Genomic DNA, 25,190 nt, shown 5'->3' with positions numbered 1-25,190 from the left:
AGTTTCTTTGCAATTTAATTTCCTGGATTTTACGATTTAGAAAAATTATAAGCAAAAACACACCCGGTGGGACGCGAACCCACAATCGTTTGATTAGAAGTCAAACGCCTTATCCATTAGGCCACGGGTGCTACGGTACTCTTTTTAACATTTTTGTAACTATTGACTAACAAAATAACGAACGGCGTGTGAGTACTAACCAGTTTTTATCGTAAGACATAAATCATCTGGGGTTTAATCACCAAATAGTTCAGAGACAGATGTTTCTACCTTCTCACAAGACAAGAGATTCAGTGAAGTCATGAATTAAGTTCTGAAAAATGTCAAGTACCAATGACAATTGTTCTTAGAACAAACTTTTGCATATTTAAAACCTAAGGGCAAATAGAATCATCTGGTACGAAAACTTCTCTGCACGGGAAAAACAGCTTTAGAGCATATATGGAACGTTTCCTATAGAGGGACCATCTCGAGATCATTGTGTTGGCTTTTGGCAGATGATGGGGTCGAAGACGAAGAAGATGAAGCGTATCTTTTCTCCTCGGTGTTCATCTCCTGAACCGGGGGAGGATCCATTGTAGTTGATGATGAGGCTTCTGTATCAGAAAGATGATTCTTCATCTCCCTGTGTTCCTGGCACAAAGCACACCAGTGCAGGCAACAGTGAACCATGCAATGATCACAAGGCGCATTCTGCAAGAAAATCACAAAGTTCAATCAGAGATCATATCTGAAATATTATGAGAATGACCTGATGTGTGGACTTTTTGCTTACCTTGAGATGATATTTCTTCTGGAGTTCTTGGCGGAACAAACCTGAATAGATTCCACACATCCACCAAGCAAAGAAGAGGCCTTCGCATATCACGACTGTTGTTTGAGGATCAATGTAGCCACTGAAGAGTGCGGTTACTGCTGCAAGTACCATACCTCCTTCGACACATATTGCATGGCATACACATGCTTGGTTCCAAGGAATCTCTTCCCTCACAGCTTCAACGTTACGCCCAAACAGTACACACGGGCAAAAGAGACCAGTCCTGCCTGCAAAATCATACAATAATAGCATTAGTTAAAAAATGTCCTCAGAAGTGATTATCATCCATTAAGAAAAGAATCTAGAAGCATATGTAAAAATACAATGGAGAAATGTCGCCAAAAGTAATAGGGAACTCATGCACAAGAAGAGGTGATTAAGGATCATACATCTGGACAGTTACAAAACAAAGAGGGGAGCTTACAGCTTTGTGGATCTTCAGCACAACCAAAAATGCCGGTGGTCCAGTTTTCATCAGAAGGGGGTTCATATGTCTCAGGTAAAACTTGCATACATTCATGGCACTTTCGGACATTCAACTGTAAACAATTTAAAACAGAAAAAAAAAAAAAAAAGCAGTAGAGTGATTGTAAAATTTGTAATGTTTCAGCTCAGACGTATAAAATGCCACACCACAATGACTCCCTTAATAAAAAGAAATTCAAAAATCTCATATAAAGATAGTCTCAAGTTTCTTTATTCCATCACACATTCTCATATTCGAAGCTTCAAAGGAACGTTACTAAACTCTGGCCTTATTTTGAGACTAATCAGGTGTTGATACCAAAACTTCAAAAGAAGCAGTCGCTGCCTATATATATATATGTTACATATCACATCACAAGAATCTAATGCACAACAAATCAGGAGAAATCCAACATTGATCACAGAAATCAAATCAACAGAGACTAGTTACAATAATCCTCAATCAAATAGGACAATGAATCCATCTAATACACCTCATCGAGAGGTCGAGATCGACACAAACAACAATTAGAAACAGCACAGACAACAATCGGAATCAGCTAGAACTCTACCACCACAAACAGATGATCAAAACCATGAAATCGACAGATCTGGAGAAATTGCGAGATCGGAGTTGCCTAGACACGTGCGATAGAGTAATGCAGAGAGAGAGAGAGAGAGAGGATCTAAAGGTACCTGAGGAACATCAATGGGTTGATTGAGTTCGCCGGGTGTGATATCTTCTTCGACAGGAGCCTGCTCTTTCCTCAATGTCACGTAACGCGAAGCGGCGTTTCCGTCCGCCATCGAAACCGGTCAAGGAGTGTAAAGCAAAGAGAAAGGTACAAAAGTAGTGTCACACCACCAATGAGGTCGCCGGAATCGAAGAAACTCTCTCTCTAACAACGTTTTCTTTCGATACGCGTGATACGTCGTGACTCGTCCCTATTAAATCTATGTGAGAAAAGTCTTTGATCATCCAACAAATAATAATAAAGGTAACAAATCCAAAATATAGATGCCACGTCGTCGTTTTAACCATTTTGAGGCGGTGAACATTAAAAGCTCTGTGCTTATGAGTCTATTACTTTTAATGAAGAGTAATTAAAATTGGGATTACAACAGCAAACCAACCACCAGTCAATCAGATTATTCAAATGATGATACAAATCTTTATGGTAAAAAACTTATCATGTGTTATTGTAAAATCTCAGACACTTCTTGCATAGAGACTAGAGAAATAACACGAAACTAAAAAAAAATATCAAGACATCCAGTGCTTTGGAGCCATCAATTCACGATCTCCACTAGAACCTTGAGATGCGATTTTCTGAATCCGAGAAGAGAATTCTTCTGCCTGTTCAGTGTTTCAACAATGGTTTTAAGTTAACACAATTGTACGTTCTTGTAACAATGAGCACAAGACAATTAATTTACTTCTTTAATAAAACTTACTTTCTCATCAATCCACATTAAGGAACTGAGTTGATTGTTCAAGATTCTTACAACTACATCCAGTGGACTCATTCCATCTATTGCTTCAAGTTCTCCACCCTATTTCATTTCACACGATAAGGTTTTATGATGTATGTTCAACAGGAAAAAGGAATAGTATGTGAGAAGTTACGACGTATATGTACCTGGTTTGCATTTACGGATTGTATAATCGATCTGATTTGTTCAGTCATATGCTCCAATTCTCTTTCTACAAGCTCAGATTGTTCATACCTGGGATGGAAAAAAAAGTATATTGTTATAAAGCATAGAATCAGGCTACGATGTGCAAGATAGAGCTAATTCTAAGCATCGATCAAAATCATATTTGTTTCCGTGTCTGTGGTTTTTCTTTCATTATTCATCAGAATAGTATGAAGCAGCAAGGTGATGATGGTGGAAAGACTTAAAAGAGTACTCACATTGCATCTCTAGTTGATGCTGCTTCATCGTCAAGAAGTGATTTCCGCTCGTCATTATATATACGCTCAGCCTCTTCCTCCATGCTTTGCAAAGCCTTGTCAACCTAAAGCACAAACAGAGAATTCAGATGATTAGCACAGTGGCTTTGGTATTGAGATGCCCAATTTTGAAGTAAGCGAGGTAGAATGTCGACGATCCCATGTCAGAGAAATCCATATTAAAAAAGAGTGTGACAGTATGGGACTGAGAGAGATTATGAAAAAGAGAAATTTGATTTCCCACAGATAAGGCACAAATGATTTCCCGCTGAATGTTACAGATTAACATAGAGATATAATACTTCTATCGCATACCTCTTGCTGATGAGTCTCGATTAATTCCAGCTGTCTTTCCAAGCTAGATTGGGTTTCAACCACTTTTGCAACTTCAATCTGTTTGTTGGTGAAGTACACAAATAGAATGAGCTATTATACAATAGGGGCCTATATGAACTAAACATGCAAAATCAAAGGTCTGCTCAGAACAATTGTCTCTGAAGATTCGAAACAGAAAGAATTTTTAACAGAGACTGAAGTAATTTCACCTCAAGTCTTAAAAGAACATCACGGTTTTGCAAGATCCGCTTATCCCACTCTGCTATTGCATTTGCCTGTTTCCGGAACCTTCCTGTGCGTTCTTGTAGCTCAGTATTCCACTCCTTGATAATCTACAAACGTTAAAAAAAAACAACTTGAATATTCTGTATATAAAATGGCCAAAAATAAATAAATGTCGAACTGAATAAGAGGGCAAAGATTTACCTCCTCAACAGTTTTGCCAGTTATTTCAGATGGCAGCTTTGGAGAACCAGCCACTGGAGCAACAGCTGTGCTCGTCCTAATAAATAACAAGAAACATATAACAAAGTAAACATCAGCTACAACATAATCGAGGAGAAGGTCGAACATGTACAGTCGTTTAGGTCATAATGTGTTAGTCAAAATATGAGAAGAGCATACCCACTACTCAAAGCCACAACAAGAGATGTCTGTGTTGTAGTAGCAGAACTGGTAGCAGGAGCAGTAGTAGAAGTCGAAGATGGAACACCTGAACAACAACAATACTTCTTTCAGAAAGAAAAAAAAGAACTATAGCTTCTGATCCGTAAAACAACTCGACAGGTATGTATTCATGTCATAGACTATATGCAGAAGGCAAAACCAAAGCATAATAAGGAGTACGGTAGATTAAGTACATCGAACACATATCTAATCCTAATCAATGATTCCCATAATTCTCTTATTTCTAATCATCGAGACAAATGGGATAGGCAAAATCACAAACAAATCCTGAGACAATACATAAACAACTTACTGAATGAGAATGTAGGAGTAGTGGTTTGTGGTTGTGAAGATGATGCAGGTGTTGAAGTCTGGGGTACAGCAAACGCAGTAAAGGAGCTAGTAGATCCAGCGGCAGGAGTCGAGCTAGCCGAACCAAATCCTGTAGTACCGAATGTAGCAGCAGAGCTAGCCGGAGTGGTGTTGGTGGCAGATGAACTCACACTAAAAGAAGGGAAACCCATTACAGAAGCTGCAGCTGAAGGTGCACTAGTAGCAGCGGGAGTCGAAGAAGACGTAGTAGTAGTGGTGGTGGTGGTTGCAATAGAAAACACTGCTCCGGGTGTGCTAGAGGCAGGGGCTGCTGAGCTTCCGGTTGAAAGGTTAAAGCCTGAACTTGCGGGTGGACCAAATGAGAAGGAGGAAGAAGAAGAAGAGGAAGCTGATGAAGCCGTTTGTGGAAGAGCAGAAGCAGTGGTGGTGGTTGTTGAACTTGCTGTGCTTTTCAAGAAAGAGAATCCGGTAGACGCGGAGAAAGGAGAAGCTGAGGCAGGCGAGGGATTGGTTGTAGTTGAGGGATTAATGGTGGATGCTCCAAACGGGGAAGGTGAAGAAGCTGTTGCGCCTGACGAGGACGATCCGAAGAGAGACGGAGTTGAACCCGCTGCCGAAGATGAACCAAAGATCGACGGTGACGAACCGGCTGCTCCAAAGATTGACGGTGAGGAGCCAGAGGCTGATGAGGCAACACTGAAGGAAGGTGTCGAGCCGGTGGCTCCAAAGATGGATGATGAGGAGGCAGAGGTTGATGAGGCGACGCCGAAGGGAAGTGACGAACCGGTGGCTGAAGAAGGCGCGCCGAAAAGAGGAGATGTTGAAGCAGCGGCGGATGAGGATCCTCCGAAGAGAGGTGAACTCGAAGCGGAGGCAGATGAAGAAGCGGAGAATAAAGATGAGGAAGATCCAAAGAGAGATGATGGACCACTACTCGCTGAAGCCGGAGAAGCTCCGAAAAGAGATAAAGACGGAGATGCGGAGGAGGATGACGGAGCTCCGAACGGAGAAGAACTAGGCTGAGAAGCGGAGGAAGTTACGAATCCGAAAGGAGAAGAAGCAGGAGCAGCATTGGTGGTAGATGAACCAAACAGAGATGGCGCAGAACCAGATGAAGAAACATTGGCTCCAAATCCAAATGAAGGAGTCGATGAAGCAGAGGAACCGAATCCGAACGAAGGAGTTGAGGAAGCAGGGGTTGATGATGCCGTGGATCCGAAACCAAACCCGGTGGAGCTAGGGTTTGAAGATTGGTTAAACGAGAAAGATAACGGAGAAGTGGTAGATGCAGCAGAAGAGGAATTAGTTACGGAAGAAGATCCGAATGAGAAACCTCCAACGGAATTGGATTGACCAAACGAAAACCCCGACATGGCGGTTACTGATTCTCTTCTTCTTTCACTCACTGGTTCGCTCTCTTCTTCGCCGGCGTTTGAAATAACAAAAATAAGGGGTTTTTGCAGAAACCCTCTTTCGAAAAAAGAGGCTTTGTCGTTTGTTAAGTATGAGCGTCGAGTCAACGCTACCGGATTTATGGTCAAACAGAAACAAGTAATTTATTCTCGGCCCAGCCCAATAATATGATGATGACGTGTACTTAGATATAGAGTTCAAAGGGTCCACGTAAGCAGATAGTGTTCCCTTATTATTGGTTGATACTTGATATATAAATATTTTCTAGAATACAATTTTTATGCAAAGTTACACATCTTTTAGTCAAAAAATGTTTAACCTTGGTCAAAAAAGACTCAACATTGATTAAATTCTGTATGACCAAATGTTAAGAATCATCTGTTTTGAATTTTGATATATATAGGAGCATAATATAGTATAATTTATTTTTAGTTTCAATTCCTTGGAAAATGCCAAAGGTATAACACAAATATTTTAATCATTTTTTAAACAAAGTGTATAGTCTATACACTTTGTTTATACTATTTACTATAGACATTCATTTTTGTTAAATACAGTATACACTATAGTACAATAACTATAGCTGAACAATTTCAACACCTTTTTTCTTTACAAAGTGTACCTAACAGAAAATAATATCAAATGTATAAATTTACAAGTAAATTGAAGTAAAATCACTATCCACAAAGCTCAGTCGCTAGCCCATAAACCGTGAAAACCCATTGGAAACGTCAAATTCCTCGGAACCTCTAATCTCGACACGACCGCATCGGATTCACCCATCTTCTTTGCGTCCAATATCACAAGGTAACATCTCTCCACCGAAACCGCATACTATCAAATATAATAATGACTAATTTGTATTAGTACAAAAACCACTTAAGAAAGAAGCGAACATTAAAAGTTGCATACATACACGTACCTCGACGACAACAATGTAACCATCGTCCTCTTCTACTCCTTCCTCGTTGGAGTTTCTTGGGACAAACATGGGCTCACCAACGAATCTTCTAGCTCCGGTAGACCACGTACGGACGAGGTTCGAGTCTAAGTCAAACTTCACGACCATATCGAATGGGAAATGGGGAAGTTCGCCACGAGTTCCTGACGAGGGTGCAGAGTACATGTACTTGTTCTTTTTCCCGGACCATGATGAGTTTACAACTGGAAAATCTGACGGCTTGTTCCAGCCGTTTAGAGGCTCTACATCACAACTCTTGCAGTTTCCGACAGGGTCCAAGGTCATAGATACCTTAACCAAATGAGGGAGTAGTTTGTCGTCGCCGCGATTTAGATTCATAACAGAAGGATCTAGCTTGTTGCTTTGCCAATTGTAGCCTATAAGATTATTATTATTTTAAAAATGTTTAATAACAGTCTTTTGAACATTTAAAAGCCCTAACTTGTGAAAGGGGTTATTACGGTTTCAATATGGTGTAGCTGAACTAACGTACCAAATATTTTTTGGAAATCGAACCAGCGGTAGGAGCAAGCGGAAGCTTGTATCTGGATATTTAAATCGCCGTTATCCTCTCTAGTCTCATAAGCGTTTCCGGAGTGAATTAGCCATAATTGAGAAGACACTTCCACAGGAACTCTCCAGTCTCGATCTCCCACAGATTTCTCTGAAAATCTAGGTAGGATATAAATCGGGGAACTCTCGTTGCTTGGATTCAACGATAACGCTGATACCATAGGTGATACTCCACACATCGCCGCCATGGAACCTGACGATATATTTATCCACATAATTAGATTTTTTCCAAACTATCAATTAGTATATTCCTCTTCTTGTAAATGATTTAATTTGTAACAGAAGTAAGTTAGCTTATATATCTTACCAATTGGGTCAAGCTTGACGCGGTTGGCAAAGAGTATATAGTGATTATCCGTGAAGGCCCAATCATGAATCATCTTGTGATCATCGATCTTGAATTCTCTCGTTTGTATCATCTTAAATTCCGAATCATATTCTGTAAAATAGTAATTTTCCATTATAATTATAGTAGAATTTTTATTTGTCATAATGTTTTTGAGAAAAATCAAAAGATCAGTTACCACAAAATGTGAAGTTGCTTCGAGGTAAAAGCATATCTTCAGCGTTGCAAGTGACGGTTAAAAGTCTATCTCTTCGACCGTCGACTTTGTAATGTGACAAGAACCGTTTCGGTGGCATCTTAAATACACCTACATATATCATAAATAAAAGTTTAATTAACTATATAGTTTACGTTACATTAATTAATTTTACGCCGCTGTCTGAATAATGGACTACATGCTTTTAATTTAACTAAACTTTACTTTATTAGTAACATAAAACATTACCTTGAAGTATGGGTTTCAACAAATCTGCGGCTGTGTCCCATATATCATGACCAGCAAAATCTCTGTCGGAAGAATCATCATCATCATCGTTGATATCTACGTCAAATCTCCCGACGGTATCCAACGATTCAGGTTCGATTTCGTACGGCTCACCACCTTCCCATAAACAAAGCAACCGCCCAGCCCATTTCAAAACGCTAGTATTAGCCACGTTCTTCATCACTTTCGTGTTTCCAAATCTCTTCCCACCTTTTAACACAGAGAAAGGACCTCTGTGAGTGAATCGCCACGTGTCAGTCACTGGATCGTGCTCTTCTTCTTTAGCTTCCGTTTGAACGTACTTCGCCGTGAAAGTTGCTTTCCGTTTGTTTCCGTCGATGTGAAACGCACGGAGATAACCGTGACCGTCTAAAGGATGAACCGTTGAGCCATAATCGTCAGTGAATAGTCCTGGACCGGCTAAGTAATATGTACCGGAAGGGAAATCAACCGGTATTGAACCTTCGATTGTTTTAATTACGACCGGTTGGACTGTCTCGGAACGCTGTGACACGAATAAAGATTGGTAGTCACGGAAAGCTGACGACGTGGACTCGTCGATGATTGTTCCGGTACGTCCTAAACCGGTTTCTGGTATAGATATTGATATGGCTGCGCGTGGCGGGGCAAGTGGTGGTGGAGCTTGGTGATGATGAATCGATGGATGATTTAACGGTGGAAGAAATTTCGGCGGGATAGGGAGAGACATTTTGGTCAACATTTTTTTTTTTTTGTAATATGTAAATTATAGTATATAGTTTTCGTTCATACATATGCTTTACACACGCAAAGCATATGTTATATATAGATTTTATACCCTTTTTTTTTTTTGAGTAAATTGAAGGGATACGTGGCTGTGTGCATGTTTAGATACTAGGGTGGGGTAAAAAAGTTGAGTGATTTTTGTGGAAGACAATGAGCAAATTTGGACATCGAGAAAAAATTGAAAATGGCAGACATAATACTAAGCCATTGCTTTATGTTTGTTTAATATAAATTTTAACTTAGTGTGATTAGAACTTGGAAGTGAAAATTATTGCGTCACACGACACATGTACCGATCATTAATCAAAATACTTTTAGTTGTTGCTCATGAAACTAACAAAATTATTGTTAATATTCAGTCATAATATTGAATTGTTTGGTTACAAGAAATACGTGTACATCAAGATAGAAGAATAAGCAGACAACAAGAACCGAGAAGTGGTCACCGACACTTCACAAGTTGATCCTAATGATAGATTTGGACATTTTATGTTGTATGTATGCGTCTTGTGGATAATTATGTTGTAATCAATTTTAAAACTAATTAAGAGTTCCTTTTTTGACAACTAATAATTAAAACTTGTTTTAAATGCCCACTAACATATCGATTTTATTTTGTGCATTAATCTCATTGGTTAAATCAACTACTAATATTTTTGTTTTAATGAAGCTTCAAATCGACCCACTTCGATTATAATAAAATACTTTTGAGAATTGAGACTGATACATTATTAAATTATAAAAGAAACTCATTATGTTTTCGGGTTTCAACGTTAAAATCATAGAACCCTCATTCATATGTCTTCAGTTTGGAGAACATTTAGAGACAAGTCTTCGGAACAATGATCTCCAATAAACCATGTCAAACCATAGGGCGCCCATATTATATACTAATTTATATAAGTATACGCCATATGATATCAATTTACATGTTTTAATTTTGAACATTATGAAATCAGCTATACTTGATAAACATGTGGAGTTGGTAGTTGTAAACCGTTAAGCGTATTCTCTATAGAAATAGGATTTTGAAAGAATTTATACATACAAGATATATAAAAGAAAATGGTAAAAGATTCTAGTAGATAAAGCTAGGTCCCTACGATACAAGCTGCGCTCCGCAAAGCCGATTTTAACAAAAAGTGAGTCAAACCGGGTTCGATCTAACTTTCTAGTAAGACCATATGCAAGCTGGTTCGTATAGAGGATGCGTTAAAAATAAATAATACCTCAAGCGATGCGTGTTTCGTAAAAAACAAATTGACACTAGGAGATTTAATTAGCTCCCATAGTCCCATATTGTGACAAAATATAATAAGAGAACTGAGAAGTACGTTTCTTTTGGCTAAAGAGAAATGAGAAGTACGTTTTTTATTGCCAATCCTGTTTTTCATTATTAGAGCATGAAACGCATTGCTTTAGGATAACATATTATCATAAACATTATTTAGGATAACAAAATCTATATGTACTAAATGGAAGGCGCTAGCTAGCTAACAAAATCTTGTAAATTATGTCTGTTAATTAGCATCCTCTAAATAAAACAACATCATTCATCGAGATGGCATGAACAACACAGCTTTCTCCAATTATACTATTATGTTAAAAAAAGTCGTATTTCTTGGGTACACGCGAAACCAATTTGGTGCGATCAGTCGATGAGATATTGACCGAATAACAAAATATGTGTTGTTTTCTTGTTTTTAAAAAAAAAAAAATCGTACGGTGATATATATGCAATTATTTCAGATACTGTGACTGAGGTCTTTCGTTGGGTTACGTAACTACATGACCAGTTTATCATGTGTAACCCATATATATAAGAGCAAAATTTACTTAAGGGATACGGCAACAAAATGGATCTATGTGTGAGATATATGCGTTGCAAACATAGAGATGGATCCTTGTTACCATAAAGCACTCGAGAGGAGTTTAAGACAGAGTGAATGGAGGAGGAATGGTGGGAGAATATACATTATGTTAGTGCTACGACCAAAATATTAACTTTTTTAAGAGAGTTATGATGATTATAAGTTTGATTAAATGTTCTGACCCCATATTGCCAACGATGGAATCAAAGGTGATTGACGTAGGTCCTATGTGTCTCTTCTCATCATTTTGAGGCCGTCGATGCCGAATCTGTTGACGTCACCACATTCACTCACACACACACTTGTCTGTATTTTTGAAGCCTTTGGCGATTATTTCCCCAATTGGGCTTTCATAGAATTTATCTTAGTATTTCCCCATATGATTTTTTTATTTTATTTTTGTTTGTTTGTTTTGTTTTGTTTTGTTTGGTTAAAAGTTCTCCAATACGATTGCTAGTTCACCAAATGCATAATGCATGTTGTATAAGTTTTATATATAAGAGGAACACTAACACTAAAAGTACAACTGTATTTTAAAGTTTAATCTAATAACTAGAGAATTCCATATAAAATATCAAACTAATTTTCTGAAACATTTGGAAACAACCAAAATTATTTATTAAGATTTAATTGTTGATAATGAATATATGTGATTAAAGTCGTTGTAAGCAAACGTAAATAGTATAGACTGGACTTCATATGATGAATTATCAACCAATATACATATCACTATGATGTCATTTTATTTGTTTATTTTTTTAAATCGAATAAAAATTTATTTAACATATAAAAATATATTTGTCTTTAAGTTAAAAAAATGTTTGTCCATATATAATAATACATTAGACGCATGTGGTTAATTAATGTATCATATTGATCACATAAACTCATATGTGAAAAACTTTAATTCAAATTCTTCAAACGCTCATATATTTCAAGCAATAGTTAATATATCTAAAGGTTCAAAAGATAGACACCAGAAAACCATAGCTTGAAGTATCTGAGCGCTATCAAACGCAAACTCAATATCCAAACTATGGTTAATCTATCCAAAGGTTCAAAAGATAGGCGCCAAAAGACTCAAGCTTGGATGTTGTGTTGAGTTTGCGTTTGATATACAATTATACAAATAGAAATCACCACATGATAGAGATTGCTTTGTGCTTGATAATTGTATAAGATATAAATATTATTTAACTCATATTTATAAATAAGAGATGATTTAGCATAAAGTAACATATTCAATTTGCAAACTTAATTAATTAAACATATAAATTTTGTAACAACGATATATATATCTACATATATACAATAATGTGGATATGAAATTTGCATTTTCATTACGAAAAATCAACGACGGCTCACAAATTTACGTCCATCATCTCACCATTTGCTTATTCATATCTGATATATGGATAACTTAACGTTTGTACAAATTAGGTCCAATTATGAAATGAGTGATAGTTGTGAATTCTTTTAAGCAAATAAAATATACATGCCGGTTGTTTAAATTCAACAAAATTTTCGGTCAATCATAACCCCACAATTTAATTTAACTTATTTCCATTGATAATAAGGTTAGTGTTATCCACTTATCCATCACATACTTAACATGGTTTGGAGACATACATGTATCATTGTAAAATAAAAACGACGTCGTCTGAGATCTAAATTCAATCTCTTAGTCAATTCCCGGTTAAACCGGTCCCGGTCCGCCTATGATAAAGAAAAAATGTCAAAAGAGAGAGTTCACCGCCAAAAGTCCCTTCCTTGGCCGATGAAGTACGAACGGCGACTCGAAGCGGCGGCGAAAACTATACTCGAGAAGGAGGCGCAGTCACCTCCGGATTGTAGAGAATTTGGGGTCACGGCGACTCTAAAGCCTCACCAAGTCGAAGGTGTCTCTTGGCTTATAGGGAAATATCTACTTGGCGTCAATGTCGTTCTCGGTAGGTCTTCCAATCCATTACAGATCCTTCTTTGTGGGCAAAGTTTAGGATAATTCGACTAAGAAAGTGGAAAAATCAAAGTAATCGAACGTTTTTGATTCTAATTGCAGGAGACGAGGTACTGCCATCGTTTTTGAAATGTTGTATTGTTCTAATTGATATGTGTTTAGTCTAATCAAAGGACTGAAACAGATGGGATTGGGAAAGACTCTTCAGGCAATTTCTTTCCTGAGTTATTTGAAGTTTCATCAAGACTTGCCTGGGCCATTTCGTGAGTCACTGAGATCTGCTTGTCAGTTTTTTCCTAGTTTCTCTGGTTAGTATACAAATTCTGATGTCATATGGGTTGATTTTTTTGGCAGTGGTGCTATGTCCCTTAAGCGTAACGGATGGTTGGGTATCAGAGATAAATAGGTTCACTCCAAATCTTGAACTTCTTAGATATGTTGGTGATAAGGATTCCCGTCGGGATATGCGTAAGTCAATGTATGATCATGTCAAGAAGAGCTCTAAGGTGAGTTTTGAACCGAGTTATTGAAATAGTTATGTGATAGACAAAAATGTTGTTCTTTTGGGTTTGGAAGTTGNTATTGTTTATATCCTTATTTTTTTCATGTTTTCAGGGACATTTGTTACCGTTTGATGTGTTGCTGACAACATATGACATAGCACTGGTGGATCAGGACTTTCTTTCTCAAATTCCTTGGCAGTATGCTATAATTGACGAAGCTCAAAGACTCAAGAATCCCAACAGCGTATGCCTAACTACACAATCCATTGACTTGTGCACTGAATGATAGATAATTAGTTGCTCGATATCATATGCTTTTATTGTACCATGATAGATTAGACACCCTCTATAGTCTATAGGCTTCTATAGTTAAAAACCTGTTTGGTTAGTATTTAGGTTGTATGCACATTTGATCCNATCAAGACTTGCCTGGGCCATTTCGTGAGTCACTGAGATCTGCTTGTCAGTTTTTTCCTAGTTTCTCTGGTTAGTATACAAATTCTGATGTCATATGGGTTGATTTTTTTGGCAGTGGTGCTATGTCCCTTAAGCGTAACGGATGGTTGGGTATCAGAGATAAATAGGTTCACTCCAAATCTTGAACTTCTTAGATATGTTGGTGATAAGGATTCTCGTCGGGATATGCGTAAGTCAATGTATGATCATGTCAAGAAGAGCTCTAAGGTGAGTTTTGAACCGAGTTATTGAAATAGTTATGTGATAGACAAAAATGTTGTTCTTTTGGGTTTGGAAGTTGTGTGTATTGTTTATATCCTTATTTTTTCATGTTTTCAGGGACATTTGTTACCGTTTGATGTGTTGCTGACAACATATGACATAGCACTGGTGGATCAGGACTTTCTTTCTCAAATTCCTTGGCAGTATGCTATAATTGACGAAGCTCAAAGACTCAAGAATCCCAACAGCGTATGCCTAACTACACAATCCATTGACTTGTGCACTGAATGATAGATAATTAGTTGCTCGATATCATATGCTTTTATTGTACCATGATAGATTAGACACCCTCTATAGTCTATAGGCTTCTATAGTTAAAAACCTGTTTGGTTAGTATTTAGGTTGTATGCACATTTGATCCTGGGAAATCATCTAAGATAAAAATTGGCTATGTCACAGGTTCTTTACAATGTCTTACTTGACAATTTTCTCATTCCACGACGTCTCTTGATTACTGGCACACCTATTCAGAACAATCTTACCGAACTTTGGGCTCTGATGCATTTTTGCATGCCACTAGTTTTTGGGACACCGGATCAGTTCCTTTTCGCATTCAAAGAGCCTGGGGAACTTTTATCAGGTTCGCTCGCAGAAGCCGTATAGTGTCCTACGCAGTTTGACATTTTTGTCTTGAGATTCATTTCTGAAGATGTACAAAGTATCAACTAACATGTGCATACCCTCTGTGTTAAATCAGGTCTTGATGTATCAAATGACAAGGAAACATATAAGAGTTTGAAGTTCATCTTAAGTGCCTTTATGCTAAGGCGTACAAAATCTCTGCTCATTGAGTCTGGAAATCTGGTGTTGCCTCCTCTCACGGAGCTGACTGTGTAAATTTTTTGACCTTATTTAGCTAATTCTCTTCTGTCTCCAGTAAAAGTATCTATATGGTATGATTATCTATTTGTTCTGTATTTTTGTGATAGAATGGTTCCACTCGTCAGTCTTCAAAAGAAGATATATACTTCCATATTGAGGAAAGAGCTTCCAGGTCTTCTCGCACTGTCTTCTGGAGGAACCAATCACACGTCTTTGCAAAATATTGTAAGTTAGTTTCTTATGTCTATATCACGCGGATCAATTTATTTCATAAAATGTTTTTGCTATGTATTTGTGAAAGATATGCGATTTGTATTTATTTCCCAATCTGTTTTGTTGAGCAGGTGATACAGCTAAGAAAAACATGTAGCCACCCTTACTTATTTCCAGGTATTGAACCGGAACCTTTTCAAGAGGGCGAACACCTTGTTCAGGTATCCAAGATGTTAACTACTAGCCAAACAGTCCTCCTATTCCTAGATGTTTCCGTTGAATAAAAGTTTTGTTCATTAACAATTAAGTACTGACAGGCGAGTGGTAAGCTTTTAGTCTTGGATCAACTTCTCAAGAGGCTCCATAATATTGGACATCGTGTCCTCCTATTCTCCCAGATGACTTCTACACTCGATATTTTACAGGTTTCGTACTTTCGTTATAAAGCTTTATAAAGCTCTTTTGTTGGTGCAACATAGAGTACATTGACAATGTAGCTTGTACCAAAATGCAGGATTTTATGGAACTTCGTAGATATTCTTATGAGCGCCTTGATGGATCAGTACGGGCTGAAGAACGTTTTGCTGCGATAAAGAGTTTCAGCACGAAAACAGAAAGAGGATCAGATTCTGAAGCTGATGCAAGTAATGCCTTTGTTTTTATGATCTCAACAAGAGCAGGGGGAGTCGGTTTGAATCTTGTTGCTGCTGATACTGTTCGTTATCTCTGGCTATTGGTTTCCTGATTATTTCTTGCGAAAATGGAAAGTTAAGTATGATTTGTTTCCAGTGCTTATTCTAATGTTTTTTTTTTTAATATGCAGGTTATATTTTATGAACAAGATTGGAATCCGCAGGTGGATAAGCAAGCTTTGCAACGAGCTCATCGGATTGGACAAATCAGTCATGTGCTGTCTATAAACCTCGTTACTGAACATACTGTGGAAGAGGTCTGCCGTAGTGTTTCCAATCACAAAGTCATCTAAAAGTAATATCATATCTAAATGCGCATGTTTCAGGTTATTTTGAGGAGGGCAGAGAGAAAGTTGCAGCTTAGTCATAATGTTGTGGGAGATACTATGGAAGAGAAAGAAGAAGTTCGTGGTGATTTGCGGTCTCTAGTGTTTGGTTTACAAAGGTTTGATCCTGGGGAGGTTCATAGTGAAGAATCTGATAACCTTAAAATGTTAGAAATAAGTTCTCTTGCTGAGAAAGTTGTTGCAATACGTCAAAACGTTGAACCAGATAAGGAAGCAAGAAAGTTTGAAATTAATACGAGTGACACTTTGCGAGGAAGTTCGTCATCTGCAAATCTGGATTCCGAGCTTGATGAAGCTTCTTACCTTTCATGGGTTGAGAAATTGAAAGAAGCCTCACGATCAAGCAAGGATGAAAAAATTCTGGAGTTGGGAGATAGAAAGAATTTATCTGAGGAAAGACATCTGAGAGTTGAGGCTGCAAGGAAAAAGGCAGAAGAGAAGAAGTTAGCCAATTGGGAAGCACACGGTTATCGGTCTTTGTCTGTGGAAGAACCGATATTCCCTGATGTCGACTCTAGCTCAGATGCAGGATCTGTTCACTTTGTTTATGGAGACTGTACAAATCCATCAACTGTCTCTCACGAGCCAGCAATCATTTTCAGGTAAAACTTTTATTTAATTGTTTCACTAAACTACCAAATCTCAAGTAGCTCTAAAACGTCCAAAACTTGATTTATGGCAGCTGTGTTGATGATTCTGGAAATTGGGGACGTGGAGGAATGTTTGATGCTCTGTCAAAACTTTCTAATACGGTACCTGATGCGTACCATCGAGCATCTGAATTTAAAGACCTTCATCTTGGAGACCTGCATCTCATAACCATTAACGGTCTGCAACTTTTTTACTTCTATCTTCCTTTTGGATTTTCTAATAAGATAAACGATAAACGAGTTCTCATCTATTTTTGTGTTGCGCAGACAATGATGACCAGCAAAGCACAGAAGATAGTAAACCTCTTTGGGTGGCACTGGCAGTTACACAATCTTACAACCCGAAGCGTAAAGTCCCACGTGGTAGCATTTCAATTCCAGACCTTGAACGTTGCTTAGGCAAAGCTTCATTTTCTGCTTCTCAGAAATCGGGTATAAAACTTTCATTGCTTTCTTCAAAGTTTCATACTTGGAATTATAAACAAAAGTGTTCACAAAGAGCTTGACGTTTGTTGTTTTCATTATGGCAATGTTCTCTCTCAAAAAGCTTCACTCCACATGCCACGTATTGGTTACCAAGACGGATCAGAACGATCTCAATGGTACACTGTTGAGCGTCTTCTTCGCAAATACTCCTCCATCTTCGCCGTCAAAATATTCGTGTAAGTTTTACTCGTTTATCTTTCTTTGGCCATTCTCTTGATTATTCCAAACTCCAAAGCAAACTCATCTCCACCACTTTTGTTACTTTTCTTGCAGGTACTATTACCGTCGATCTCCCTGATGTTTGATCTCGTGGAATACACTCTGTTTGGTTGGGAGTCTTTGAGTTTGACACTGTACATTACTCGCTTTTGTTGTGCATGTAATACGATGTCGGTTTGATATTGTAAGGCCTATGATTGGGCCCATTAAATCAGCCCATATGTAATAACTATATTAGAATATCTTAATCTTATATTCATCTTGATCTCTGAGCCAATGTACACCTGTCGCGTCCACACTGCCCCTGGTTCCACGTTGGTCGTTGAAATTGAAATCGCGTTTTTATTATTTGTTCGACAGGTTTCTTTTCCCCGCGGCTTAGGAGATGATCCGAATCGTTGAAGGTTGCTCGTCGTCGTCGTTGTTCGTATGTTTCGTTTTGATCCCACATTCCTAAAGCTCCAGGTACCTTTCCATGCTTCCTCAATTCTGATAAATTACTTGATTCTTCTTCCTGATTCTGTTCTTCGCAAACTCGTCGGCGATTTTTTTGGATCCGGTCATCAAATTCGTTGTTTATTTGTAACCGATGTAAAAATTTAGGGTTTGGCGTCCATACATAGAGCTATTTGTGTTTCCACTTGCATGTTTCTCAATTTTCTACGGTTGCGTCCCGTTTTCTTAACCGGAATCGAGACTCTTCCCGCTGGATTTCAATTTTTTTTCACGTGTTCTTAGTCCTTTGATGATTTCGTCTAAATCTGGTATTTTATATCTTATCTTCGTTTAATCAGGTTTAATTCGCTGCTTGGTTTTTGTTGCTTTTCGTTTATAGAGAAACATGTAGGGCTGATTTCGAAGTTTAGGAAATTTAATTTTGAAATTGTTTGTTTGGAAAAGCAATCAGAGCCTCAGAGGCTTACTTCTTTGTAATTCTTCTTCAATTTTTGTCGAATCCTTTCATTGGCAGGAACATATTTGTTGCTTTTATTTGATTATGTGTTTGTTTATATTGTTAGAAATTGATCAGAATGGGAGAAGCTGGTCAATCCAGAGACGGAGAATCTGCCACGCCTCTAGTTGTAAGTGTTGAGCCCTGATGACTTCCTTTATACTTATAGGACCTATACTTGCTTTATGCTCATCTTAATGGGATTCTTGTTTTGGGGTCTACTTTACGTTTTTTTTGTAATAAGGTTTTTTTATATTGACAGAAACAATTAAGTTGATTCAGATGAGGATATTAGTAATGTTTGTTTTTTTATGCATGAGACTGCTATTCTAATATCAGTAATTTTTCCGAGGACAGGGTGGTGGAACCGGGGACAATGCGGTTGCACCACAAGTGTTTAATTCTTTACCAGCTCTCAATGAAGCTGCTTCGTATATAACCCAAGCAACGTCTTACTTGGGCAGCTGTTTTTCTGACTATTCAGGTACTCTTTCTTTCTATCCGTTGATATTGTACTCAGCATGCCATTATGGAAAAGTAAATGCTTAGCAGATAGATATTTTATTGCTTTAGGATCTTCTTTTGTTACCATGACATAATTCAGGCTTTTGCTTAGACTCTGTTCTTCCATTGTTTTTCTTCAGTAGAATATGGTGGTAAGGATTCGTGTAATTCCATTTCCCACCCCCATGAGTTGATACGATCAACATCAGAAGTTGACGGAAATTCTCCAGTAAGTGTATGCATTTCTCCTGGTGAAAGGTGTTCTACTTCGTCAGAAGCATCTACATCTGCTGCCAACAGCCCATCTAGGGAATCTACAGTCTCTCTGCCGCAGGCAACAAGTGCAATTGTGACAACGAATCGGTTTGACTTAAATGGAGTTTCGATGTTCCAAGGGTATGCACAAATTCTACATACTAAGAGAAATGAAAAAAGTTAATACCTATGAATATGTGAAGCTTAAACAATACTTTAATCTTTATACACTACTTCTTGTCAAGTTTTCAGCTTTTGGGTGATTGATATATTTTCTTCCAATCAGGCTCATTGAGCGGGCACGAAGGACTGTCCGTGGCTCAGCAGATGACATAGGATGGTTACAGCGTGACCCTGAGATGCCTCCTGTTGAAGATGCAACTGATAGGTTCAATAAAATTCTTGATGACATCGGGTATGGATTGGTTGTTGTTGCATGTTTCATGTACTTGGGCATTTTAAGATACTGTTTAACGTCCTGTTTTTACTGAATATATGAGTTGATATGTTTTTATATTCCAGGCATGGTGTACACAGGCTTCCAAATACAGTAGTTTACTTGTTGGTTCCAGGTAGCAATTCTGATTCATTGCTGCCAGCCACTTAGACTACATTACTCTATATTGTAGGACTCACAGAGTTTGTTGGAAACAAAAATTTTCAGGTCTTTTCAGCAATCATGGACCTCTATACTTTGTGGATACGAAAACAAAATTCTCAAAGATGGGTTTGGCCTGTCATATTGCGAAGATTCACAGCGAGGTAATCATAATTCATAACTAATTCAACTTAATTACAGTTACGTTTGGTGTATAGCATACTAATATATGGAAAAATTGTTATATATCAGTCGTCAGTTGAGAAAAATGCAAGAGAGATAAAGGAATACATAGAGGAACTGTGTTGGGGATCTAATAAACGGGTTCTACTTCTTGGGCATAGCAAAGGAGGCATAGATGCAGCTGCTGCTTTATCACTATATTGGCCTGAACTAAAAGATAAGGTCGCTGGGTTGGTATTGGCGCAGAGTCCATATGGTGGAAGTCCAATAGCTACAGATATCCTCCGTCAAGGACAATTAGGTGATTATGTCAATTTGAGAAAGATGATGGAGATTCTGATCTCCAAAGTCATAAAGGTTTGCAAACAAGTCTCTTCGCGATCTAACATAGTCATTTCAGTTGCATTATATCGGCTTCTTGTGATTCCCTGGTAAAATCCTTATAGGTGGAACCGAATAGGGGTGAGAAACTAGGGATATAAACTAAAAAATAGCACTTAGATCATGTACTAGCAGTACCATGAGATTTTATTTTTGGTTGTATTTATGACCAAAACATTTATATGGAAAACTCCGTTTCTAACGGATAGACTCAAAAGGTATATAAGTAAGTTTGTGTGAACATATTAGTGACGGTTGCAATAACTTGTCTGAAAAGTACATATCATTTGGATATTTCACATAAACTTATATTGTTACATTCCTGTTGATCTTTCTGATGAATTCCTTGGAACAATGTGAAGGGTGACATTCAAGCTTTGGAAGATTTAACCTACGAGAGAAGAAAAGAGTTCTTGAAGAATCATCCGCTTCCGCGAGAACTTCCCACAGTTTCATTCCGCACAGAAGCTAGCATTAGCCCAGCGGTTCTAGCCACTTTATCACACGTCGCACACGCTGAACTTCCTCTCACAAACCAAGCCGCAAAACTCCCAGTGGTAATGCCGCTTGGTGCTGCAATGGCTGCTTGCGCTCAGCTGCTTCAAGTCAGATACGGTGAAAAGAGTGATGGACTGGTGACTTGTTGCGATGCAGAGGTTCCTGGTTCTGTGGTGGTTAGACCCAAACGTAAACTAGACCATGCCTGGATGGTTTACTCTTCCTTGAACGAGGTACCTTTAGAAGCTGATGCTGCTCAAGTTTGTGAAGCTCTCTTGACTTTGCTTGTGCAAGTTGAAGGAGAAAAGCAACGTAAACTCTCGACGAAGATTGATTGATAAAAGAACTCCTATTAACTAGATTTGTGTTCTTTCTACTTTTGACTATAAATTGTTTTATTTGTGTACTGTATTTTTCGTTTTATTTTCTTTTCGTACGAATACAAACCGTAGACTTTTGTATCTCTTACGTTTTATTGTTCTTCTTTTACCTTGTATGAGTTTATTTAATTGTTAAAACATTGTGAGGTTNATTTTTTTTTTTTTTTTTTTTTTTTTTGGTCAAAATTGTGAGGTTATATAACAATGGAAATTTTGAATATTCACTCAACGAACTAAGATCGTACGGCTCGGATGGTTCGAGATTATATGGACGGCCGATGCGTTAAATCTTGTAAGCGGCATATTAATTTATTTCCGAAATTACCCTCCAGATGTTCACAAAATTACGCCATCGGACTCGAATTAACTTCAACTCTTTCTGTCTCTCTCACTCTTGTTTTATTTTTCTGTGAGTGCTGTGTGTTCGCGAGAGAGAGTGCTTTGGGTGGGACTTAACCGTTTGTGACATCATCTTACGAGGATCAAACACGGTCTCTGTGTGTTTGAGATAGGATTAGAGAGAGTGTGGTCGAATTGGAAGACCGGTGAGATTAGGGTTTCGTTGTAAATCCGGGTTGGGGAAGCTGCGGGAGCAATTGAATTACCTCGGTTGAAGCAATCACGTAGCTTAGATCGTTTTAGGGTTTTCTCATTGGGTGAAAGTTTCCAATTTTTTTTTTTTGGGGTTTTTTTTATTGGACTTGTTTTGATATCCGAGCTTCCTCAACTCAATCTGATGATGATGTGAGAGAAGCTTAATCCTGTTGGCGATTCTAGGGTTTTTTTTGAATGGCGAGCACAGGTGAGCCGGACCGTAAAAGGCGTCACTTTAGCTCGATATCACCCACAGAAGCGGCAGCCGCCGTCAAGAAACAGCCTTTCTTTTGGCCCTCCTCCGAAGACAAGGTCTTTTCTCTTCATCCCCCTTCCCCTTGTGCATGCCCTTTACATCTATGTCCCTCTGTTCTCTATCTTATCCAATCAAATTAGATTTCCAGCTATCAGATTCATATACCGTTTTAGCATTGAATGTCTTTGTCCTAGTTGTTGCTGTTTTATGAATTTTTTTTTAACTTCATTGTCGTCTGATTCGTTATTGCTTTGAAGATATTAACCCTGAGTTTTCTCGATACATATGTTGTCGATCTAATCAATTCTTTAACTTTCCAACCCCTTAGACCATGCCTCGAATTTGGTAGTCTGTAACGAATTTATGGATTTGTAAAGCAATATATGCGGTTTTGCTATTTCAGTTGAACTTATCACAGCTGCCGGTTTGTAATAGAGATTCTGGCTCTCTCTTAAGGGTTTTTGTTTTCGTTTGATACAGCTTGATACTGCCGTTCTCCAGTTCCAGAATCTGAAGCTGTCACAAAAGTTAGAGGCTCAGCAGGCCGAGTGTTCTATTCTTGAAGATAAGCTTTCTCAGGTCAAGGAAAAGCAACTACCATACGGTTCCAGTTTAAAGACTGTCCATAAGTCTTGGGAAAAGGTAACATTGAATTTGCTTTAGATTTCTCTCCTCCTACCCGCCATGCCATAAAAGACTAAAAACATAAGAGAACTCAGTTGCTATTCTGGTCTTTTTTCGAAGAGATCTAATTAGTGCTTTTGTAGCAGCTTACAGCTGCAGTGGAATCATGCTCCGTTCGTGTGAGTGATTCAAGCAGCGGAGCTCATAGGTTCGTAAACAAGGAGGGTATGAACAGCTTTGCCCACCTCTTATTCGTTCTGTTAGTGCTGCTAAGCTTATAAATATGACTTACAACTTAAATTTGTTTCACAGATGGGTCGTCTCTGGCCGTGAAAGACGATTTCATTAACCGACTACTCGAAACTGGTGCGACTGAGAGCTCCTCATCTAATAGCTGCTCGAATGGGATGGAGGAAAATAAAGTGAATACATCAAGCCAGTTGACGCAAACCTTGTATAACCTAGTAGCCGTGACTGATGATTTGAGGTGTCTGAAGGATGAATTATATCCCTCAGCTCTCAGAACTGGTCTTGATAAAGGTATGCATCTACTGCCATTGATTGTCAGCTCTTGCAATGGCCTTTATAACATATTTGTATTAACCTAGGTCTGATATGGAATTGCTTTCTTTTCTAGATTTGTGCGGACAGCTAGCGCTGAATGAATTGGAAACAGAAATTAAAAGTGTCAGGGTGGATCTTGATGATGTGCTTGTGAAGTTCAGATCACTTTCTAGAGAATTGCAGAGTCATCGTGATGCTGATGCTAAAGTTAGAGTAGACCTCAAACGAATTAGAGGTAGTTACTTTGTCTCTTCTCATTTTAATATTTACATTAATACTTGGTAGAGCCAGCTGTTAACAAGATATGTAGTTGTGGTCTTGTAGAAGATGTACTCGATAGTGAACTAATTATACAAACCCTTCTGAGACTTAAGTTTCTTATCTTTATTTTATACCATTTTGGGATACCCATGTTCATATATTTCGATACATTCTAGTAGATTAAAAGAGCTGGTAATTCTTTGAAATTGACAACGGGACGTATGAACATATATATATATATATATATATATATATATATTTTTATCTTTTCGAAGGGGAGCTAGAGGATGAGGTCGGGGAGCTTCAACAGTGTAATGGTGACTTGTCAGCATTGAGAGCAGAAAGGGATGCAACAGCAGGGGCGTTTCTCCCAGTGCTGAGCCTTGGAAATAAGCTTGCTACCAGCGATAGGGAAAGGGATAAACAAAGGGATCTGCAAGACATGGAAACAGTTCTAAAGGAGTTAACGGTATATTTGTTTTTCTGGTTTTGTGTTTTCATTGGTAATGCTTTGAATTTTGGTTTGATAACAGGTTGGATTTTGTAGGTCCTGGCTTCAGGCAGGCTACAAGAGCTAAAAGATCTTCATGGGGAGAGGACAAAAATGCTTGAAAAAATGAGTAATTTACAGGTCAGTATGATCCAGTTGCGGTATTTACTTATACTAGTTTATTTCTGCAAGAGTTTTGATGTATGAAAACTTGTGGAATGTAGCTTCTTCCTATTGCTAAAACTGATATAAGAGTTTTCTAACAGAACAAATCAAAGTCTTTGAGGTGCATCTCATCTTCTCAAGCCTGCCTTTCTTTGAAAGACCAGCTTGAAAAATCCAAAGCAGCAGTTTTCCAGTCTATGGCTTTACTTGAGAAACTGCAGGTTATATCTGGATTACGATTTTCATTTTTCTACCTATCTTCATAATATTTATGTTGTATATTTGGTTGTGAAACTTTCCTCCGTTCGAAAATTTCAGGTTGAAAAAGATAGTATAGTCTGGAGGGAAAGGGAGATGAATATAAAAAATGAACTAGTTGATGTTTCTAGAAGGACTTCTGCTGTTACTGATTCTAAAATGGCCACTTTAGATGTGGAGATACAGAAACAACTGGATGAAAAAAATCGAATCAAGACTAGGCTGGGAAATATAACAAGAGAGCGAGGTCACAAATTGATTACTTTGACTTACAATTCTGTGTGTAACACCCGCCCCTGTTAAAATGGAGTCTGATTAAGTGATTCATGTGTCAGGTAGAAAAGAAATCTTTGCAGATATGAAGGCATTAATTTCGTCATTCCCAGAAGAGATGAGTTCCATGCGAAGTCAGTTAGACAATTATAAAGAGACTGCTGGAGGTATTCATTCTCTGCGAGCTGATGTCCAGTCCCTCTCTGGGGTTCTATGTAGAAAGGTGAGCAACAATTTTGATCAGTGTTTTGACCCAAAAATATGCTGAACAGTGAATGATGTATGCTGTTACAGTTTATGTTTTTCTTACTTAATAAGCCTAATTGGTGAACAGACAAGAGA

The 25,190-nt window shown here is 38.1% G+C and overlaps 6 protein-coding genes and 1 non-coding gene across 8 annotated transcripts in view; 3 read left to right on the top strand and 4 right to left on the bottom strand.

Moving 5' to 3' along the window:
* On the bottom strand, positions 59-131 carry TRNAR-UCU. Its single transcript has one exon. It is a non-coding gene; the product is annotated as a tRNA-Arg (tRNA).
* Positions 290-2,237, bottom strand: LOC104783053 (cell number regulator 6). The gene is made up of 4 exons (XM_010508137.2): positions 1,979-2,237; positions 1,242-1,356; positions 776-1,044; positions 290-693 (listed from the first exon to the last, which is right to left on the bottom strand). Exons 1-4 carry the CDS (start codon positions 2,087-2,089, stop codon positions 454-456), a joined length of 735 nt encoding a protein of 244 aa, XP_010506439.1. The 5' UTR covers positions 2,090-2,237; the 3' UTR covers positions 290-453.
* On the bottom strand, positions 2,399-6,050 carry LOC104783052 (nuclear pore complex protein NUP62-like). The gene is made up of 9 exons (XM_010508136.2): positions 4,553-6,050; positions 4,198-4,285; positions 4,000-4,075; positions 3,783-3,905; positions 3,553-3,630; positions 3,199-3,302; positions 2,923-3,010; positions 2,738-2,836; positions 2,399-2,639 (listed from the first exon to the last, which is right to left on the bottom strand). The coding sequence occupies exons 1-9, from the start codon at positions 5,943-5,945 to the stop codon at positions 2,547-2,549; spliced, it is 2,142 nt and encodes a 713-aa protein (XP_010506438.1). The 5' UTR covers positions 5,946-6,050; the 3' UTR covers positions 2,399-2,546.
* On the bottom strand, positions 6,530-9,092 carry LOC104783051 (carotenoid cleavage dioxygenase 7, chloroplastic-like). Its single transcript, XM_019244348.1, has 6 exons — positions 8,311-9,092; positions 8,044-8,172; positions 7,827-7,958; positions 7,440-7,712; positions 6,908-7,323; positions 6,530-6,819 (listed from the first exon to the last, which is right to left on the bottom strand). Exons 1-6 carry the CDS (start codon positions 9,068-9,070, stop codon positions 6,676-6,678), a joined length of 1,854 nt encoding a protein of 617 aa, XP_019099893.1. The 5' UTR covers positions 9,071-9,092; the 3' UTR covers positions 6,530-6,675.
* On the top strand, positions 12,735-17,881 carry LOC104783050 (probable helicase CHR10). The gene is made up of 17 exons (XM_010508135.1): positions 12,735-12,934; positions 13,045-13,052; positions 13,127-13,205; positions 13,297-13,448; positions 13,558-13,689; positions 14,583-14,763; positions 14,881-15,016; positions 15,113-15,230; positions 15,350-15,439; positions 15,536-15,643; positions 15,733-15,933; positions 16,042-16,167; positions 16,237-16,859; positions 16,940-17,085; positions 17,175-17,339; positions 17,455-17,569; positions 17,667-17,881. Exons 1-17 carry the CDS (start codon positions 12,763-12,765, stop codon positions 17,689-17,691), a joined length of 2,577 nt encoding a protein of 858 aa, XP_010506437.1. The 5' UTR covers positions 12,735-12,762; the 3' UTR covers positions 17,692-17,881.
* On the top strand, positions 17,897-21,513 carry LOC104783049. Its single transcript, XM_010508134.2, has 9 exons — positions 17,897-18,077; positions 18,632-18,694; positions 18,922-19,048; positions 19,209-19,464; positions 19,610-19,738; positions 19,846-19,895; positions 19,988-20,085; positions 20,174-20,461; positions 20,848-21,513. The coding sequence occupies exons 1-9, from the start codon at positions 18,042-18,044 to the stop codon at positions 21,319-21,321; spliced, it is 1,521 nt and encodes a 506-aa protein (XP_010506436.1). The 5' UTR covers positions 17,897-18,041; the 3' UTR covers positions 21,322-21,513.
* Positions 21,749-25,190, top strand: part of LOC104783048 (E3 ubiquitin-protein ligase BRE1-like 1) — a 13,213-nt gene continuing 9,771 nt past the window's right edge. The window contains exons 1-10 of one of the 2 annotated variants that reach the window (XM_010508133.2): positions 21,749-22,269; positions 22,694-22,855; positions 22,984-23,062; positions 23,150-23,377; positions 23,475-23,636; positions 23,938-24,131; positions 24,210-24,293; positions 24,419-24,538; positions 24,636-24,822; positions 24,911-25,071. In XM_010508133.2, the coding sequence (XP_010506435.1) occupies positions 22,153-22,269; positions 22,694-22,855; positions 22,984-23,062; positions 23,150-23,377; positions 23,475-23,636; positions 23,938-24,131; positions 24,210-24,293; positions 24,419-24,538; positions 24,636-24,822; positions 24,911-25,071 (1,494 nt within the window). In that variant the 5' untranslated portion in view covers positions 21,749-22,152. Of the gene's footprint in view, positions 22,270-22,693; positions 22,856-22,983; positions 23,063-23,149; positions 23,378-23,474; positions 23,637-23,937; positions 24,132-24,209; positions 24,294-24,418; positions 24,539-24,635; positions 24,823-24,910; positions 25,072-25,190 lie in introns of those variants that run through there. The other variant, XM_019245086.1, reaches the window with a different exon arrangement.

This window comes from Camelina sativa, chromosome 4 (assembly GCF_000633955.1).
Source record: "Camelina sativa cultivar DH55 chromosome 4, Cs, whole genome shotgun sequence".
Lineage (NCBI taxonomy): Eukaryota > Viridiplantae > Streptophyta > Magnoliopsida > Brassicales > Brassicaceae > Camelina > Camelina sativa.
The sequence above is the reverse complement of the archived record's forward strand: the minus strand, read 5'-3'. Positions and strand labels throughout refer to the sequence as shown.

Excerpts from the sequence above, each read along its gene's own strand:
- LOC104783050 (XM_010508135.1), top strand. The coding sequence starts at position 12,763 with ATGAAGTACGAACGGCGACTCGAAGCGGCGGCGAAAACTATACTCGAG. Across the intron at positions 13,690-14,582 it reads GACTCAAGAATCCCAACAGC|GTTCTTTACAATGTCTTACT; the intron begins GTATGCCTAACT and ends GCTATGTCACAG. Across the intron at positions 17,086-17,174 it reads GCATCTCATAACCATTAACG|ACAATGATGACCAGCAAAGC; the intron begins GTCTGCAACTTT and ends TGTGTTGCGCAG.
- LOC104783051 (XM_019244348.1), bottom strand. The coding sequence starts at position 9,070 with ATGTTGACCAAAATGTCTCTCCCTATCCCGCCGAAATTTCTTCCACCG. Across the intron at positions 7,713-7,826 it reads CGTCAAGCTTGACCCAATTG|GTTCCATGGCGGCGATGTGT; the intron begins GTAAGATATATA and ends ATATATCGTCAG. Across the intron at positions 7,324-7,439 it reads CGATTTCCAAAAAATATTTG|GCTACAATTGGCAAAGCAAC; the intron begins GTACGTTAGTTC and ends ATAATCTTATAG.
- LOC104783052 (XM_010508136.2), bottom strand. The coding sequence starts at position 5,945 with ATGTCGGGGTTTTCGTTTGGTCAATCCAATTCCGTTGGAGGTTTCTCA. Across the intron at positions 4,076-4,197 it reads GTTGTGGCTTTGAGTAGTGG|GACGAGCACAGCTGTTGCTC; the intron begins GTATGCTCTTCT and ends GTTATTTATTAG. Across the intron at positions 2,640-2,737 it reads TAATGTGGATTGATGAGAAA|GCAGAAGAATTCTCTTCTCG; the intron begins GTAAGTTTTATT and ends AACACTGAACAG.
- LOC104783049 (XM_010508134.2), top strand. The coding sequence starts at position 18,042 with ATGTTTCGTTTTGATCCCACATTCCTAAAGCTCCAG. Across the intron at positions 19,465-19,609 it reads GGAGTTTCGATGTTCCAAGG|GCTCATTGAGCGGGCACGAA; the intron begins GTATGCACAAAT and ends TCTTCCAATCAG. Across the intron at positions 20,086-20,173 it reads TTGCGAAGATTCACAGCGAG|TCGTCAGTTGAGAAAAATGC; the intron begins GTAATCATAATT and ends GTTATATATCAG.
- LOC104783053 (XM_010508137.2), bottom strand. The coding sequence starts at position 2,089 with ATGGCGGACGGAAACGCCGCTTCGCGTTACGTGACATTGAGGAAAGAG. Across the intron at positions 1,357-1,978 it reads AACCCATTGATGTTCCTCAG|TTGAATGTCCGAAAGTGCCA; the intron begins GTACCTTTAGAT and ends AATTGTTTACAG. Across the intron at positions 1,045-1,241 it reads TGCTGAAGATCCACAAAGCT|GCAGGACTGGTCTCTTTTGC; the intron begins GTAAGCTCCCCT and ends ATGATTTTGCAG.